The sequence below is a fragment of the Heloderma suspectum genome, chromosome 2, assembly GCF_057233095.1.
Source record: "Heloderma suspectum isolate Gila_16-S chromosome 2, 16-S_ref, whole genome shotgun sequence".
Lineage (NCBI taxonomy): Eukaryota > Metazoa > Chordata > Lepidosauria > Squamata > Helodermatidae > Heloderma > Heloderma suspectum.
The window spans coordinates 250808720-250827168 of record NC_139459.1 but is presented as its reverse complement, the minus strand read 5'-3'; the positions used below and the strand labels follow the sequence as shown (position 1 = coordinate 250827168).

The window sequence follows — 18449 nt, the reverse complement described above, 5'->3', positions numbered from 1 at the left end:
AGAGTGGGAAAAGGAAGTTAGCAGCTTTCTTCAAAGGGTTATGAAGCAGTCACATAGCTACGAAGACCACTCCATGTTTGTTTAGATTACTCTGAAGAGATAGGAAAAACAATTTCTTGGCCTATTAATCATCAGGCCTTAGCACACATTCATTTAGGCAGAGATACCACTGGCTAGTTCTGGAAATGACTATGTTCACCATTAAGGGAGAGTCAGTGGTTAATCACACAGCAATCAAGCGACAGTCACCCAATTCTGCAATAAGGAGTGGCGCATCATTGTAGCTTGTCTTCCCTTGCTGTTTGGTGCCACTGATTATCTGAACATGGGCTACAAAAGCTACAGAATGAAATCCACCAGTGTCTTATCATAAAATGCTGCAGAAAGCCATAGTAAGTATATGGAATAAAGGGATATCGCCTCCCCTTCTCCCACAGAACGTTACAAACCTGAGCCCTGCTAACTATGTGCAGAGCTGCTGATTTTGTAGCAGCTAGGAAAACTAAATCCCAGTGGCACCTTTCAGGTTGCCTCTGGCCTAGAGCTGTTGCAAGCAGTGCACCATCCTCTCGCACTTACCAGATAAGCTAAAACCAGACTGGTGGAGATTCCTTACTGGGGGTGTCTGCCTGGTAGGGGATCCCCGAGTAGAGCCTGCAGGGGTGCCCCCTTTAGGCGTGGTGGTCAAGTCAAACACAGGGCCATCATACATGCCCCTTGGCACAGCATGCATTTCAGCCATCTGTCAGAAGTAGCAGAGGGAAGCAATATTAATGGTAGCAATATGCTGAGAATCTGGCTTTCCTTACAAGCAGAGGAAGCTTTTCAACTTTCAGTGCACAGGCCTTCACACAGATGTCTCATTCACTATCTTACACACCCAGAACGAGCAGAAGAGTGCGGGAGGTTTGCTTGTTTGACTTGGCCTGGCATTGATATGGGCATTACAGGGACATTATAACCCACAGATGTCAGTCTCCTAAACATGGTTGAAGCATGCTATCTAGCAAGGAAACATGAGGGAATAAGGGAAAGCTCCTTGAGGACAAAAAGTGTAACCAACTGTACATTTCTCATTAGTGATACATAAACAGGCTCCCTTCTCAGGTGTAGAAGCCACTGCAATATGGCACTTGGGATACCATGAAGGTAATTTGGGAGAACCCATATTACAGATCTACCCCCGCACAAGGATCATCCCTCCCAGAAACAGGCAACACTGGCTACTCCATTACACAGGGAAAGGAGCTGAACTTCAGCAGATCCCATGCCATAGAAGCAACAGAAGGAGCTACTATATGATTAGCCCAAATGATTGTCAGCTACAATCTATTTTACCTTCCTCCTTGCTTTGATACGCTTGTAGACGTAGTCTGAGAAAGGGGTGCCAGGAATGAAATGTCCTGTCCCCTGGGTCACATGAAGGTTGCCATCTTCCAGCATTATCTTTCCCTGGCATATGACAACCAGTGGGGCTCCACGCAGTTCCATTCCTTCAAAGATGTTGTATTCAGCTGCCTACAACACACAGGAGTCAACGTGCTAATTATGTACCAATCACTAGCCCATCTAAGGCAGTACCCAGTCTTCTGATAGAATCTCTGACACTTCATGACTTTGTGGGGTGAGGCACTTAAGTATCTAGTGAGACAACAGGCGGTGGACTTTGCTGGCAGTAGCAGGAACACCATTTAAGTAATATGGCAGACCCAGACTTTGGAAAACACATGAACTGAGATCAACTTTGGGTGAAGGACTAAGAACACACAAAAATTCAGGACCTTTTGCCACCAGGAGATGGGTACTTGGCAACCTGTGGCCCTCCAGATGTTGTTGGCCTACAACTTCCATCATCCTTCATCATTGGCCATGATGGCTGGGGCTGATGGAAGCCCAACATCATCTGGAGGGCCACAGATCCCTACCCCAAACATAACCTAAGCATGTATATTAGTGATTAGCTGTGCTCAAAAGCAAGTATTCAAAATGCAATGACAAATTGCCATAGCTGAAAGAGCAATGTCTTCCAAACTGGAACTTCCCACCCATACTGTAAAAAAAAATTAAAAATTAAAAATCAAGTGCAGCATGGTTGTTCAACTTGTTCATGCATGTTCACTATTGCTTAATATGCTTTTCCAAAGTTCTGCCTTCAGCTGATTGTCTACCACAAGACAAAGGAGAGGCATCAAAATACTATTAAGTAGGATTTGATAGATGAGTTGCAAACTGACATTCACGGTGACCAGTTCACTAGAAGCAACAACATATTAAATGGTTATCTTCAACCTTTTAGACAATTATCTGATGCCTCCCTGCCCAGCAAAAGACTTACTGACTGATGGCTTTTAGCAGATACAATTTTCACTGCATCAGGATCCCATATGACCAGGTCACTGTCTGATCCCACAGCAATTCTCCCTTTCCTTGGGTACATGTTGAAAATCTTGGCCGCATTGGTGCTTGTCACAGCCACAAACTGGTTTTCATCCATTTTCCCTGTAGCCTGTTAGGAATGAACCACACAAAGGAAGATAAGACAAACAGATCTGCCATATTGCGCTATAATGTCTTAAGCAGCCATCTCCAAGTTTCTATTCCATTCATGCATAAAGTTTTTATTCCTTCAGGAACCAGCTCCTATTAATTCTCAAGATCTTACATGACAACATCTGGCCAAATGTTTTTAAAACATGAAAAAAGCAATGTATTAATATTTTCCACCCTGCAACAAAGCTAGGCTACATGGTGCAGATCAGGTGGCTGGACAAAAGAAATTAGACTGAGGGGTTATGCACACTGGGGCCCTGATCTGTTGTTCACTAAGATTTCTCTCTCCCAAACAGATCATCATCACGGAAAACTCTAATAATCTATTTGGGTGAGAATGGTGTCTGCCTGCATTGCGTAATTCCCAACATAAGTGACTAGTGCATCACAGCAGATAGCAATCACCTGTTCTGCAGTAAGCACATAGTATAGAAACATTGTGGGCACCCAGTGTTTTGCACATGGAGGAAGTAGGTCACCTTGGCTAGATTTTGGGGCACTCATCTTGTTGTCGTAATTATATGCTAAAGTAGTTGCTACCTGCCCATACCCTAATGCCTCTAGATATTGTGCAAAACGGGATCTAGACACAAAATGTAATAATTGCTTCTTGGTAAAGGAAGGATGGTGAACCTTTATCCGATCAAGGACATGTTCCCTTTGTGGGTATCCTTTGAGTTTCCACATGTCAGTGGTGGGTGAGGCCAAAACCACACAAATCCATACATCCCCAGTCAGTCATTTAACACCCCCTTCTCTTTCTCCCTTCCCACTTCCCCCAGCAGTTAGGCTTAGAAAAAAGGTACCATTCACACGAAGCCTAATTGCTGCATGCGGGAGACCAAGGAGGGAATGCCACAGACCAGATCCAAAGGCTCTGCAGGCCGCATTCAGCCCAGGGACTGGACATTCCCCACTCCTGTGATAAAGGAACCCTAAAGGCAGGAGCAGTCAAAGAATTTAATTCAGGAGGAACTGGGGGGGGGGGGGTGAGGCGATGGAAAAATGCAGGCTATTATTGACTTGCAATGTCTTCAGCAGTTTGCTTCATTTAGTTCTCATTCTTAATAGCTGAACACGTCTTAGCCTTTTCCCCACAATTCACTCTCCATTATTCTGAACAACCCAGTACATTAAAAAACACAGCCACCTAGTAGCCTCACTACAAGTTCAGATATATCACTCTGCCCTCCCCTATCCTCCTTTCTTACCACTGACTTGTCCCAGATAACAGACATCCGTTCCTCAATACCATTAGTCCCCTCTGGGATTGCTGTGAAGTTGTCTTTTCCAATCGCTTTCTGTGCTGTACTGAATGTACAATGCGCACTTCCTGAAACTTGGAGGTCCCCACTGGCTCAGAGACAGACAAAAAGGTTAAATATTTGTTAGCCACGCCCTTGGCCCACTTATACAAGTATTATTTTTCTTCTAATAAGTAGCTTATTAGGAATTTTTCATTAAGATAACAAGCAGCAATAATAGAAATGAAAGAGAATTAATTTAATTAGAATTAAATGTTTAATGTTAAAAAAAACAGATATATTGTTCCTTTGAGTGGTTCAAAACCATCACATATAGGCTTCTAATAATAACATTATTTCCCTATTATTACAGTATTGTATCCTTTGCAGAATTACTGAAAATCCAGTCTTCTGTTTTCCATCATATAAAGTAAACCAGATTGAATTCATATAAGGAGACAAGAGTAGGAGAAGGAGGCACTTGGCTGAGGACCAGCCATAAGCTTTGTTCTTTACTTCCGTCGTTCATAAGGCCTCTCTTTCTCTCTCTCTTTTTGAGAACAAGAACAACTCTGCTTGAACAAAAGGGTCCTGTGTTCTTTTGGATGACTGCAGTGGCAGAGTCAATATGCCTGCTCTGTAACAAAACCTAGTGGAGGCAGATTGTAATACATTACAGCAGACTCTGACCCAACACTGAGATTAACAAATTCACTCTTGGGGAAAGATTGCCTTTAGTAGTGAGGGCTCTTGGCTGGACAGTACAGAGAAAATGAACAGATCAGCACACTTCTCCAAAGCTCGTATATTGGGGTCTACCAGTAAAAGTATGAAAATTGCTAAATTATAAGGCTAACTCCTTATGGCCTTGCATAACATGCATTTATCCAGTGTATTTATAGCCCTAGTGTAGGTCAGCAGATTAAAAAATTACAATGTTTATAATGTACAATGTTCAACGATCATGGTCGGGCAAAACCAAACAACGGCAAGAGGTCCATGGAAGGGTATACAGGAAGATTCATCTTGCTTTTTAAGTAAGGAAGTGAAAAGCAACATTTGATGCTGCTTTTCTACAGAGTGGTCTTGCTAGTAACTACTCTTTCATTCAAAGCATGTATCACAACTTTAAGTGAGAAAAACTCTGGGGATCTTAAATCCTCGGGTACCTCAAGTATAATTCCTTTGAAGATTTCTTTACTGTTTAATAGGGAAGAAAGGAAATCCTAGCATCTTGCTCCAGACTCATCCTTGTTTCAACTGCAGATTAGGGATGTTGTGGGTGGCCAACTGGGTCCGGGAGTCCATCACCCCCCGCCCACAACCCCCAGACTGTGCATTCCAAGCCCTGTCCTCGCTCACACCCTCCCGGACTCACCGCAATCCCATCTGGTGAGTGCCCACCATTTTCCCGCGCAAAAAGGGGAGTTTTGAAAATTGGGGGCTGGGAAAGCTTAATAGGCACAATATTAGAGGTATTATAGTAAAGTGCACCATGGGACCCAGCTCTCAGCGTCATGGTAAGATATTTGAGTCACATGAGATTTTCTAGTAGTGAATCTTCACTGGTACAGTGTGTCAAAACTTTGAAGGGGAGGGGGGACCTGATTGATTGGCTGGCTCAAACAGCCTCTTCATAGGACTTGGTCTGTCTCCTCGAAAAAAGCCCAGTTACATACTTGACAAGATACAATATTTAGAATGGCTAGAATGAATACTTTATTATTGCTGCCTTCAGTCAAACCCACAACCATGTCTGGAAAAGCCATCCAGATTCCAGAATGTATTGACATTTTGTCCATTCTGACATTTCTGCACTGCAGAGAAGAGCTGCGTAGAAGCACCGTCACAATAATCTTGATTTTCATTATCTAGGGAGTATTTTAACCAATTCACTTAAATCCATTTAAAAGTTAATATAGTGCCTAAAGAAACTGAGCTGCTTGCTTTGGCCCATTGTATTTGTGTGTCTGTGACACCAGAGGGCAGCAACACACAATGGTAATGGCCCAACACTCATACCAAGGACTGCACTACACAGAGTTCCATGAAAACGTCCTGCTTCCTGGCGTCTACTGGCTGCCAGGGACTCAAGAGTTGAAAGGATGCACGGTAATTAAGAAAGAATCCTTAAAGCCTTGTCTAAACACTAAGAAAGGAAACTAGAGAGATTATTTGGCCTCCAGATGGACCCAGTGTCTGATTTTTCAGATTCAAAGAGACTCTGAGCGTCATGGCCTCAGTCTGGGCCTCTGAACCAAAGTCCTAATCCAATGATAATCTCTATCTCCTCTTAATAATTTGGTGCCATATGTCTGCTTTACTGCACAGATTTGTGTCAGTCAGATTCGTTTTACTAAAAACAAATACAAGCCAACATAAGCAGAGACTCTTCATCATGCAAACCTCCTGAGGGCTGTACGAAGAGAGTATTGAGCACAGAGCTTAAGAGAAGCAGGGGTGGTTCCTTTTCTCCATGACTGGGCTACCTCATATGCATTCTCAAAAGGTAGGGCAGTAGATGCTCAACTTGTCAAGGAAGCCATGCACAGGATTCATATATAGAAACATGTACAGTGTGCCACAATGCCCATGTAACAATGGCCCAAGTCTCCTGCTATGATACCATTTGTGATTCTACCATGCTAGTCGGTTCTAATCCAACTCACATCTACTTAATTCAGTCTTCTCTTCGAAGTGCCCAATCAACACATACACGTTGACATCTGAGATGTACAGTATTCCCACACCCCATTTCCAGGCACAGAACATTTTTAGCTTACAGATGCCCACTAATCCAACACATAGTTCAGCTAAATATCTCTCAGTGCTAATTGGTTCCCTCTTGTTTTCCATACATGTCATTTTTGAGTGAAAATCATTCCTTTTCTAGCACCACCACTGCCCTTAACTTGAAGTCATATCGCATTACCGTTGCAAATATGCAGTCACGCATCCTCCAAATGAATGCAAGGTAGACAGAATCTGGATACACAGGGAAGAGCAACGGACTGCATCACTCAACTGGGAATTTCCCCTGCTTATGCTTAAGTTCACACATTGCAGTCTATGCCGACGATTGGTCATTTCTATATATAAGAGGCCTGCTGTTTCCAAGCTCGAGGCAGCAGTATCCTATCATTCAGCTCCTGTAAGAGTGGTAACAAGAGGCAGGTTTTCCCTTACTTGCCATTACCAACCTGGCTAGTAGAGAGTTGATGTAATCAGGGGTTGTTGGATCTGGACTCAGAGGTGGGGAAGTCACAAATGCAGCAGCCTTTGCCCAGTTCTTGCTCCAATAGTGTGTTCCATCCGTTCCAAGACTGGCTGCGATTGGCTCACCAAACACTACATTACCTGGTGGTGGTCGTGTGGGGGGGGGGGGAGAAACCACACAGGTTAAGGACAAGGATAATACATTACGCAGGGGAGACAGGAAACTAGACATGCAGCTGCTGTTCTTGGCAGCAATCACACATTTATAACATTTCGTTTGGGTCTGTTGGTCCAGAATGCAGCAGACAGATTTCTAACTAGAACTGGCTGCAGCCTATGCACATCACTTGTGCTTAAAGAACTACAGTGGCTTCCAGTCAGTTTCTAGGCACATATCAGATGACCTTTAAAGCTCTAAACAAGCTAGGATACATACTGCCTTAAAGGAATGCCTCCCAGTATATTTTATTAGTGTCGACTAGGGCTGAGGAGACCCAATCCCCACACAGCAACTAGCGCAAGCTAACCCAGTGAGCCCCATGGCCATCTCACAAACCCACAAGGTTGTTGTGAGAATAAGCTGTGAGGAGGAAGAAAAGCACCATGTTACGTTACCCTGAGCTCCTTGGACGAACAGTGAGATATAAGTGTGTTATGCAAATAAATATCCCACATCCTTTAAGACAGACAGTAGAGGTCATTTGCTCTGATAGCCTCATCTCCCAAGGTTAAGTATGCAGTTTAAACAAATAGGGCCTCCTTGATGGTGGCACCCTCTTTGTGGAATTTACTTCCCACCAGCCTCACCACTTGGCAAGGATTATGAAAACTTCCTTTAGGCAAAGGACCTTGGTCAATTTCAGTAAGATTAGTTTTGCTTTTATCTGTGCTGTTGGCTTTTGTTCTTCTAGTTGTTTCTGTACTATGTGTTTTGCTTTTTATAAGCCACTCTAAGAGCACATTTTGTGGCTATACAGAAGGGTATAAATTTTAAACACAAATGGAAAACTTGGAAAAGCAAGGATGTCAAATGAAAGATCTCTGCAACAAGCAGCAGGTAAAAGAGAACAAAGCAAACCTTTTGAGCCAGATAACATGAGTAGATCTGAAGCTACACGGACACAGCTGCTCACCTTTTTTCCTGGCTTGTGAAATCAGATCAGCAGCACTCTTGCTCATCACTTTGGTCACATACAAGGGGCAGTTGGTCTGGCTGGCAATGGTGATTGCACGGAAGACAGCTTCAGCCTCCAGCTAAAACAGCAGAGACACTGTGAGTCCACAAAACATCCAAAAGAAATCAAAAGGGGTTGGACTTGATAGACTTATAGGCCCTTTCCAACCCTACTATTCTATGATTCTATGATAACCTCACTTGACACAATAAATGACACTTCATTGTGTGGTCTTTCTCTTTCCAAAAAGAGTTTGGAAGGGCTTAAAAAGAAAGATCACCAGACCCTGCACATAGCAGAAGCATTAAAGTGTAAAATGCTCACCTGTCAAACATGTCCAAACTTAGCCAACACAGGATCAACTTTCTACCTTATCTGGGATAGGTGCACCATGCACAGCCGTCCACCTCTTTCCACAGATCCCTGCATACCCAATGTTCAGTCATTCATGCATTTTGCAATACAAAACATCACATATCATGCACAGCAGCAGCTTTTTGATTTTAAAGGTGAAAGCCATCACTCCTGCTATGTGAGACTATTAAGTCTGAGCTAAGCTGCTGTATTAACCCTGAATGTGCTAGAGAGCAATTTGGTGAATTAAAGCTGTGATTGCTGGATAGAGACAATACATTCCATACAGCAGCCAGGTAACTAACTGGGGGGAAAGGAGCATGAAGACTAAAGAGAGAGACTGCATAGGCTAGGAATGGTCATGAAGAAGGAGCAGAAAGGAAGAGGTGAAGCTTGATAACTTGCTAGTGTTGATAATTTTATATAGCTTAACTTTAAATATTTGGAACCCTCTTAGCAGCTGTGTGCATCTCTAGAGGCTGAGACAAACCAATTGAGCCACAGCACATTGGAAACCACTCATCCCCATTTTGGATATACACACCTCAGTTACCAAATATAGCATTAGTCACAATATTTTTAAGAATTCAAAGCAAAGGTATCAAATAACTAAACAAATGCTGTAAATCAGAAAGAGAACCTGATGTTCAGCTCTGCTTCTACTGAGCACTCAGTGCATGCATTTTAGTACAATCATCTGATTAAGGAGTATGATGTGGGCATGCCCTGTGGTGGCTTCTTTCTGGTTGGAAGTTATTACTCATATAAATTTTGTTCTTGAAAATCTGTAATAGTTGCAAATGTTCATGTGCTTTTAAATGATATTCCTGTGATGTGGGGATTAACATACGGACAGCAAAAGTGAGAGCCCTTACAGTCACAAAGACACTCATACCTCAAGCTTCGAAGGATAAACACCTATCATGCAACGGTCTGAAGATTTTACTGGTCTTGCTACATTTGAGCATATATCCTACAGCCATCAATTATGTCTAAATGCATATTTATACAGGCTGCTTATATTAATGTATATATTTGAAATAGAATTGTTGAAACATTTTTATTAATGGTGTTGTGAGCATTTACTGTGAATAGATATATTGTTTTGTTCTTTTTGTTGTTTGTTTTCCCCCCTTTCTCTTTTTTGTTTCTTTTTTTAATCAATTTTTGTTACTGTGAGTTTCAACAAACGAACAGATTTTTTTAAAAAACCACTAATATAGCTACATACTTTAAAGAACTCAGTTTCAATTATTACAGAATTCTAAAAAAGAAAAAAGAATTGATTATACATAAACTGCAATAAAAGCAGACCAAATATCCATATATAGGTCCCTTTGCAAGTGGTGCCGGTATACCACTCTTTCAAATGTTGCTAGTATTGTTAGGCCTTCAATCCATTGCATTATAGGAGGACAGCATTTATCCTTCCAGTGTGGTAGTATCAGTCTTTTGGCACTCAAAAGGGCACGAAAAATCCATTTACTTTGACCATGTGTTAGATGCCAAGAAGCAGGTAGATAATTTAGAAGAACATGTACATCAGTAAATATTAAAGAGTATTCCAATATGAAGTTTATCCATATGATAACTTTCTCCACAAAGGAGGCAACTACTGGACATTTCCAAAAGATATGATTTAGGGTGCAATCCTATGCATGTTAAGGCATTAAAAAATCCTAAAATTCCCAGCATTCCCCAGCCACCATGGCTGGCTGGCAAATTCTGGGAGGTGTAGGACGTTTTTCTGTCTAAACACGCATAGCATTGCATCCTTAAGGAAGCATTAGCAGTGTTACACCTCCAACAACTAGCCAAGTGAGACAAACCTTCATTAAAGAGACATTGCGGCATCCGACAGACCCGAGACAAGAGTTTTTGCTGAGTAAGACGGAACTGAAGTTCCACAGACACATCAGATACAGATGCCAAGGCAGTGATCCATTGATTAGGCAAAATAGGATAATCCAGTTCCCTGTTCCATTCCTGCTATTGTACCCTATTGTACAATCCAGACCCTATTGTATCGTATTTATTCACTGATAATGGGTATTTTTAAACATGAATTGTGGGTCGATGTGCCTGGTCAGCTTCAATAAGTATTTATTGAAGTATTGTTATTGTTCCCAATAACAATAAGTATTGTTATTGTTCCCAATAACAAAGGGAACTCCAAGGCTGTGAACGTGGGACTGATCTAGATTCTAACAAATGTTGCAGTTGCAAGTATTGCCATTCAGCTATAGCAGGCAAATCAAATTTATCTCGCAAAACCAAAAATGGCAAACACTCATCATCAGCACCCAATAACTGATCTAAAGTAAAAATAATCTTATCCATCCAGGTCTGCCACAAAGATGTTTTCTTTCCCATTTTTAAATCAAGATTTCCCCATACAGTCAATTTGGCATGGGCAAATGAATCAAATTGTAATTGACATGAAATTATACAACACATATTTCTAACCACTGAAATTGTGGGAGGAGCCCTATCCACTCTAATATGCAGAGAACCTAATGCTGATCCATTTGGAGAGAGGCTCCAGAAAGGAGGATTCCAAAACTAACCAAGGTGGAAAGTCAAATCTAAGAGGAAAAAAACGAAATTTAGTGCAGGTCAGCAGATAAGCCCTATGGTACGTAGCAAGATCTAGAAAACCAAACCCACATTCTTTAAGTGGGAATTGTATCCTTTACAAAGTTATTTTTGGTGGAAAGAACCTCCCGCCCCATTTGCAAAACAAAGCACTAAGCTTTTGGAAATATTTGCCAGGGATCCCACTTAGAAAGGAAACCCACATATAACTTAAACAATTGGAGGTATGGTATTCATCTTAAGTCCATTAACCTTACCCCACAAACTCATCTTTAAAGATGTCCAACTGTATCTCGTGAAATATCATTGATCAACTTATTCAAATTTAGCTTAATCATTTGAGATATATCTCTAGGGATAAGTATTCCCAGTTCTCTTTTTTGTTTCTGTTATAATTGTAAAAACAAACAAACCTGAATCAGTTAAATTTAAATACATTTGGTTATTACCCAAACCTCTGTGTAGGTGCCTTTTTGAGATAATAGTAGTATAGTTTACTTTTCAATTCAATAAAAGCTATTATTGTTAGAAGAAGAATTCATCATCATCATCATATTAACACACCCAAACCATAGGACTTCTCTCTCTCTCTTTCTCTCTCTCACCCGCCCCCCAAGACACATTGACCCCACACACAGGTCCTCAGTTTTCAGCTCCAATTCTGAACTAAAACTTTTGTTAATTTACTGATTAAAGCATGCACTCCTAATCTATTTTGTAACTTAACTATGGCTGTGTCAAGGCGTGTGCACGCTGCAGCTGGTTATTGGTTTAGGACACACTTCAGTTCCAATTATGAGGGCTTTTTCCTCCTCCTATGATATCTGTTGGCCACTTTTGCCTCCCATGGCATCAGGGGCCTGTAATTTTTATATCTTGCTTGCTGTTAGAACTTTCAACATTTCATCAAGTAAGATATCTTTGGAGCATTACATCATCCACTATTCAGCCTGACATCATCCTCAAAAGCCTTCTGACTGCCAAGTGTTGACTAGAACAGTTTGAATACTGAAATTTTAAAGAGGAAAGGGAAAAATGTAAGAGTGTCTTGAAAATACACTGTCCCAAACAAACCATATAGATAAACTACTTAAGGACCCAGATAATGTTTGTTATTACTAAAGTTCTATTAATTCCGGCTCACGCAGCTGCATATAGAGATCACAATTTTCCCTCTTAAACAATTTAAAGAATAGATTGAATACAAATCCATAGGCTGTCTTCCTTAACATCAGTTTATCATGGGAATATTTTAAACTAGACCGCAATAAACATTTTTACATGTATATTTTGGAACCTGAGTACACTGTGACATGAGGCTGGGATGCTGCAAATTCAGCTGGGATGCAGAAAATTCAGCACAAACATATTTACAAACATCCGAAAATGCCAAATAAAAATTCCCTCCAAGATGAGATTTAACAGTAAAATGTTCCCAACCTGCTCTTCCCTGTCTCCCAGATGAGTGAACATGAACATCACTAAGAAATAATTTCCTGCCCATAGGATCAAAAATGGAACTTCTTGCAAAACGTTGTTGTGGTATTTATTCTTATTGGGTTGGATCCAGATCCTTCATTCCACCAGCGGAAGAACAACACTTGCAGAATGGGACTTACGTGTCCTATCCCCTCTTCTGCAGCCCTCATGCACCTCCAAATTTCCTCCAGAGGTTCCCGCAACCCTCTGGAGTGGATTTGGAGGATGAGTGGGGGGCTGCATTGTGGGGATAGGGATGAGAACGTGTGGGAGTCTTGTTCTGGAAGCGGAATGAAGGGTCTGGATCCAACCTATTGTCTTATTTTATTGTTATGAACCACTTTGGGAATACTTTCAAGGGCAGTGCAGAAATCAAAGCAAATATATCAAACAGACAGCAACCTAAGCATTCTGTCATTTGGCAGCCAATTATTTAATGAAAAGGAAGGAAACTGTAGAAAGCCATTCCGGATATGCATCTTATTAGTCACTTATATCAGCCAGCTGGGGTAACAAAATAGAGTGCTGCAGCATATGCATACTCTCAGGCACAAACACACACACTCATATACAGCAGCGGTGAGGCGTTTTAACCAGCGGTTAGGGTTTTTTGCCTGCATGTTTTGCCTCAGGGTGTTTTTGTGGTGCAGATGGTTGTTTTGCGTGTGTGTTTCTCTGAGCATCACCAATTTGCCTTCTGTGAAATGGGTATTTTTGTGCTTTATGGGGGCAAATATGCCATTTGTGGCTCAGATCTCCCCTGCCTTGTGCTCAGTTTCTTGGTCACGTTACTTGTCTCTGAGCCTCATCAGTCTGCTTTCTGTGAAATGGATGCTGGAGCAGAAAACTTCTGTATTTTGGGAGCCCACCTCTACTTTGTACTTAGGTTCTAGGGGAAATTGTTTTTCTTTTAGTCTCACCAGTTTGCCTCCTGGAAAATAGGTGTTTTGTGACTGGCCTAGCTCAAAAAGATTGAGGTTTTCCTACTCTAGAATATGGATGGATGTTTCATGCAACAGTCCTGATAACCAAAATGGCATGTTTTCCAGATGGCTGGAAATACTCAGCTATGACTGAGATCCAAAAACCATACCACATATGCTATCAATACGTGCACTAAAAAAACCATGAGTATGGTTAACACATAATTCCCGCCACAAACAAGACTGAGTCATGAGTAGTGAGACTATCCATGAGGTCCATCATCCCTAAAAAGCAGCAGCACCACACAGACTTTGGACAGTTGCCTGAGGAAACAACTTATATACGTTTCAGAGTTCCTTTTCTTTCTCTTCAAAATCTTCAAAACCAACTGTACACATATAGCAGGAAGAGAAAATGTGTAACGCCCAACCAGTATGATTGGAACAGTACTTCTTCCAAAACCAGTGGCAGAAGTATATTAGCATTTGACACACACTTCCTATTTAAGGACAATTATAGTAATGAAAGTATTACGTCCAAATGATAACTCTTACAATTTCTGTTCCTGTGGGTACAGAGTTGTATCTGCTAGCTATATATAGTCATTTCCATTCCTCTTACCGCTGCAGAAGCAAAATGGCCTGTTCTGACTGTAGTATTATGGGGGATGTAAAGGGTGTTTACTCTGTCAGGAAAAAAGTCATTACTGCAAAATGACAGTTCAAAATTAACCTTAAATTAAAATGTGCTTGGATTAATATGCCAAGTAAGAATGAACCTAGATGCTAATATTAGATGCAATCCAATTAGCATCTTGACAGCAATTCATGATTAGGAAACCCTTTATTTCCACTTGTAAGTGCTGTATGTGTCGTGATTTTACCAAACTATAGACCTTAAACAGAGATTAGAAACTGGCAGGTTTCTAGATGATTATTTTATAATGCAGATGCACCAACAGAAAGTTCCTTTAATTAACCTAGTTCTCAGTGCTTGCTTCTCAAAACCAGACTTCTTATAACTCAGAATCATCTGTCAAAAGTAAAAGCTTCAAAAATATAGTATATGGAATAGAATACACAGCGTATCCAGGCCGTGTGGATTTTTTTTTAGAACTGCACTGGTTCATGTTTGCACTGGGAACTTGCGCCATCTACTATGGAGTGTAGTTTCAAATGTGTGTTGAAAAGTCAACTTGTATAGTGTACAAGCACAACAAACTTTCCAAACAGCATTTCTCAGTTCATCAATGATATCTTACCTCTTCTGGCCTACTCAGCACATGGCCCTCTGGGCCAGTTATTCCCATCTCCAGCATTCTAGCTTGCTCCTAGAGAATATAAACACAATGAAGTTCAGACTTCAATTAGATCAGAGTTTTGCTAATGAAGCCAACAATGAACAAATCTGAGACTGCTTCCTCCTCAGCTTGCTTTTCTTCCCCTTCTTTCCTTCCACTATGGTTTTGTTTGAAACAGTTAATGAAATGCGGTGAGTAGGTTATTTATTTATTTATTTACTGCATTTATACCCCGCCTTTCTCCCTCTCGCAAGGAACTCAAGGTGGCTTACATTATCCTCCTCCTCACCGTTGTATCCTCACAACAACAACCCTGTGAGGTAGGTTGGGCTGAGAGTCTGTGACTGGCCCAAAGTCACCCAGTGAGCTTCCATGGCCAAGTGGGGACTAGAACCCGGATCTCCCGGCTCCCAGTCCGTCACTCTCACCACTACACTACACTGGTTATCTTGAAAATAAGATGCAGGATAAAGATGGAACTGTAATTATCGAACTTACTAAACTGGGCCATTAACTGGTTAAAGTTTAAAAGTTTTGCATAAGTAAGCATTTACAAAACCATATATAGAACATAACAAGGTAACTGGAGTGCTGCAACCAAGATTTCAAACAGTCTATTAATATTAATATCTGAAGAATCCAGGGAGGATCAAAGTAGTGTAACATCCAGGTAGTGTAAATGTCCACAATTCCAAGTCCCAGAGTTTTGTTCGTTGACAGCACCACTGATTAATTAGAAGTCATAAGCGATTAGGTTGCCTACATTGAAACAAGACCCTGTGATCCTTAACTGGTGAGAATTTCCCGGTAACTAGTCAGACATTTACAATCTCTTCCTGCCTTGGATTTAAGGGCCAGCTGACCAAAAACACTCTCAGGATAAACCAGTAAAGTGCACCATAAGAAAGGGGTGGGCAGAAAGTAGATCTCCAAATGTTTTGGATTTCAACTCCCAGCATTCCTGACCACTGATCACACTGACAGGGGCTTCTAGGAGCTGAAGTCCAAAACATTTGGAGATCTGCCTTCTGCCTACCCCTGCCTGCCTAAGGCACTATTCCCAAGGGGTATTAACCTGACATTACTTTTGCTTACACCATGTGTTCTGGCCACAGAAAAGGTAGAACATTACCTGTGCGATGATATCTCCATTTTCAGCATGAACTTGAGCTACTGCGCCAAGATCTCCCAAGAAACTAAATATCTCATACAGCTGAAAAAGATGATGCAAAAGAAAGCCAGCATTAGAAGACAGGTGGTTTATGTGCTTGATTCTCAAAACGAGATTTCTTATAACTCAGAATCATCTATCGAAAGTGAAAGCTTCAGGGATAGGATGTGGGATACATAGTGCACCCAGGTCCTGTGGATTTCTTCTGGAACTTCATTGGTTCATGTCTGAACTGGGAACTTGCACCGTCTACTACAGAGTGTGGTTTGGATTGGTGCTGAAAAATCTACTTGTATAGTGTGTAAATGCAATGTTTTGAACCAGCAGAGAAATCATGTTTTGTTAGCACAAGGCTTTGAAAGTACTGCAACTGAAAATCATCTATCAGCTAAGAAAAAACAGGGAGTTCAGGAATAAGAGCTAGGTCTCCACACTCATGAATAGAATTTTTGAGGGTTCACTTTATTTACTTATTGTATTTCTCAAGTGCCCTTCTTTTAAAAGATTTAATACTTTTGTTTAAAACAAGATTTTGTTTAAAACAAAATACTTAAAATAGCAAAACATTACAAAATTATAAAAACACCAACCAGCAAAGTGGTGGTGACTTGTTTGCCACTGAAGGCAGGAATATTTGCTGCTGTATTTTAAATCTTACCTCTGAAATCATGAGAGCTGGAAACTTGCTTGTTAAACATTAGATTCTGAATGGAGCTCACGGGAAGACAAATTAACCTTGGGGGCTGTAAGTGCCCTGTACATTCACACATCTTTACCAAGGGATTGGGAACACCAAAATTTAGATAGTGAGAGCATATAAGACTCTGCTGAGCTCCACGTTGGTTTTTCCATTATTAGCAGCAGTCTCGTTGGCAAAAATAAGTTACCTATCCAAAGCTTCTCTCTCTCCCTTAGTTTAATCAGTACAGCAGGTTTCAGTGTTATTAATGCACTGCTTTCTGTTAAACAAGCCTTTCTACAGACCTCTGTTAACACCCACTCTCTTCTTCATTCAAGGGTTGCCCCAATCTATTTACATTTTGGGTCCCCCCTCCCTCTTTTACCATGTAATGAGTAGATCTGCACAAGATACATAAGCAGGGCCCTACCCCCAATGTTTAAAATGGATGTCAAATCACATCATCTTGTGGTTGTAATTACTAGGTAACATAAGGCAAGCATGAATATAAGAGCTGCCTTGCTGGAGAGGGCCAAAGGTTCATCTAGTACAGCCCTCTATTTCCAACAGCAGCCAGGCAGGCACCTCTTAAATGTTTTTAAGAGTTGGACATACAACAACGGTCTTCTCCTGGTTTGTCCCAAGCTCCAAGCCCTCAGAGGTATACCACCTCTGAACAAGGAGGTCCCTTTAACTATTATCACTGAGAGCCATCAACACATCTGTTCTCCATCCAGTATGGCTGCACCAGGACCACATCCTACTGTGTTCCAATTTTATTTATTTGTAAGGTAATCTCTGTTCTGACTTTCTGCTCTGCATGGGGCCACCAAGGCCACTCACAATCACAAACTGAAACACTAATTCATATTAATTAGTAATATTAATTGGATATTCAGACCTACAAAGGAAAAAAGGCACTATGCACATACAGTAGTACAAGGGAATAGCATAGTTCTTACCTCTGTATTTGACATCTGGTACAAATCCTTATAGGCCATATAGACCATGAAAGAGTTCACTCCTAAAGGATAAGGAAAGAAATTGGCAAATAAGATTTTGTTCTGTTTATCATCTCATTCTAAAATTGATACATCCACAAGTCATACGAGAAATTACAGACTTATAGTGGAATGGGAAACTTTGACAAGAACCAGCAGCGAAAGAACACTTTCTTTTTATTGTCCTAAGCTGATTCTTTGGAAGACTGTAGTTACCTAGCCAAAGCTCTATAGCTGAGGTGCACTAATCCAGCCCTCTGGAGCTCCCCACATGGCCTTATCCCCTCTTCCCTGACCACCACGTTTGGTGGTTTCCTGGCTTTTGTGCAGTTTTTCTCCATTCTGAAAGGCTGAAATGCCTCTCCTAAGGCTTAGATACAGGCAATAGGAGCTTTAAGCTAAAATATGCTGGTATTTTTGGTACGTTTAGTTTTTTTGGCTCTGCCCACCACTGGAATGTGGCCCTCGAATGTGACTTCTACAAAATGGAATTAAGCTCTCGGGTTGAAAAAGGTTCCACACCCCTACTCTACGGAATCTTAAATGAAGTCAAAAGCTTAAGACATTGGTAACACCATGAAAATATTACTGGGGTAGGACTGATTCTACCCTGCCCTAGTTTACGAAAAGTTTCATAAGATTACAGAAGTTATGCCTTTATGATACTTTGATGTTATTGTCAAAAGGGTAAATAAGACAATATTAAATACAAAGACTGAGTTCACACATAATGGTAAACCATAATTTAGTGTTATGTGCAG

General features: G+C 41.1%; 1 protein-coding gene across 2 annotated transcripts in view; it reads right to left on the bottom strand.

Annotated features, from left to right (window-relative positions):
* DPYSL3 (dihydropyrimidinase like 3) overlaps nt 1–18449 on the bottom strand; it is a 106491-nt gene that overhangs the window by 21459 nt on the left and 66583 nt on the right. For both annotated transcript variants that reach the window (XR_014788373.1, XM_084838719.1), the window contains exons 5-13: nt 17650–17711; nt 15970–16050; nt 14799–14867; nt 8144–8264; nt 6995–7151; nt 3762–3903; nt 2336–2506; nt 1339–1518; nt 580–742 (exon numbers count right to left, since the gene is read on the bottom strand). Coding sequence is in view for 1 of the 2 variants with exons in the window: in XM_084838719.1 (XP_084694845.1) it covers nt 580–742; nt 1339–1518; nt 2336–2506; nt 3762–3903; nt 6995–7151; nt 8144–8264; nt 14799–14867; nt 15970–16050; nt 17650–17711 (1146 nt within the window). In the remaining variant the exon portion in view is untranslated. The remainder of the gene's footprint in view (nt 1–579; nt 743–1338; nt 1519–2335; nt 2507–3761; nt 3904–6994; nt 7152–8143; nt 8265–14798; nt 14868–15969; nt 16051–17649; nt 17712–18449) is intronic.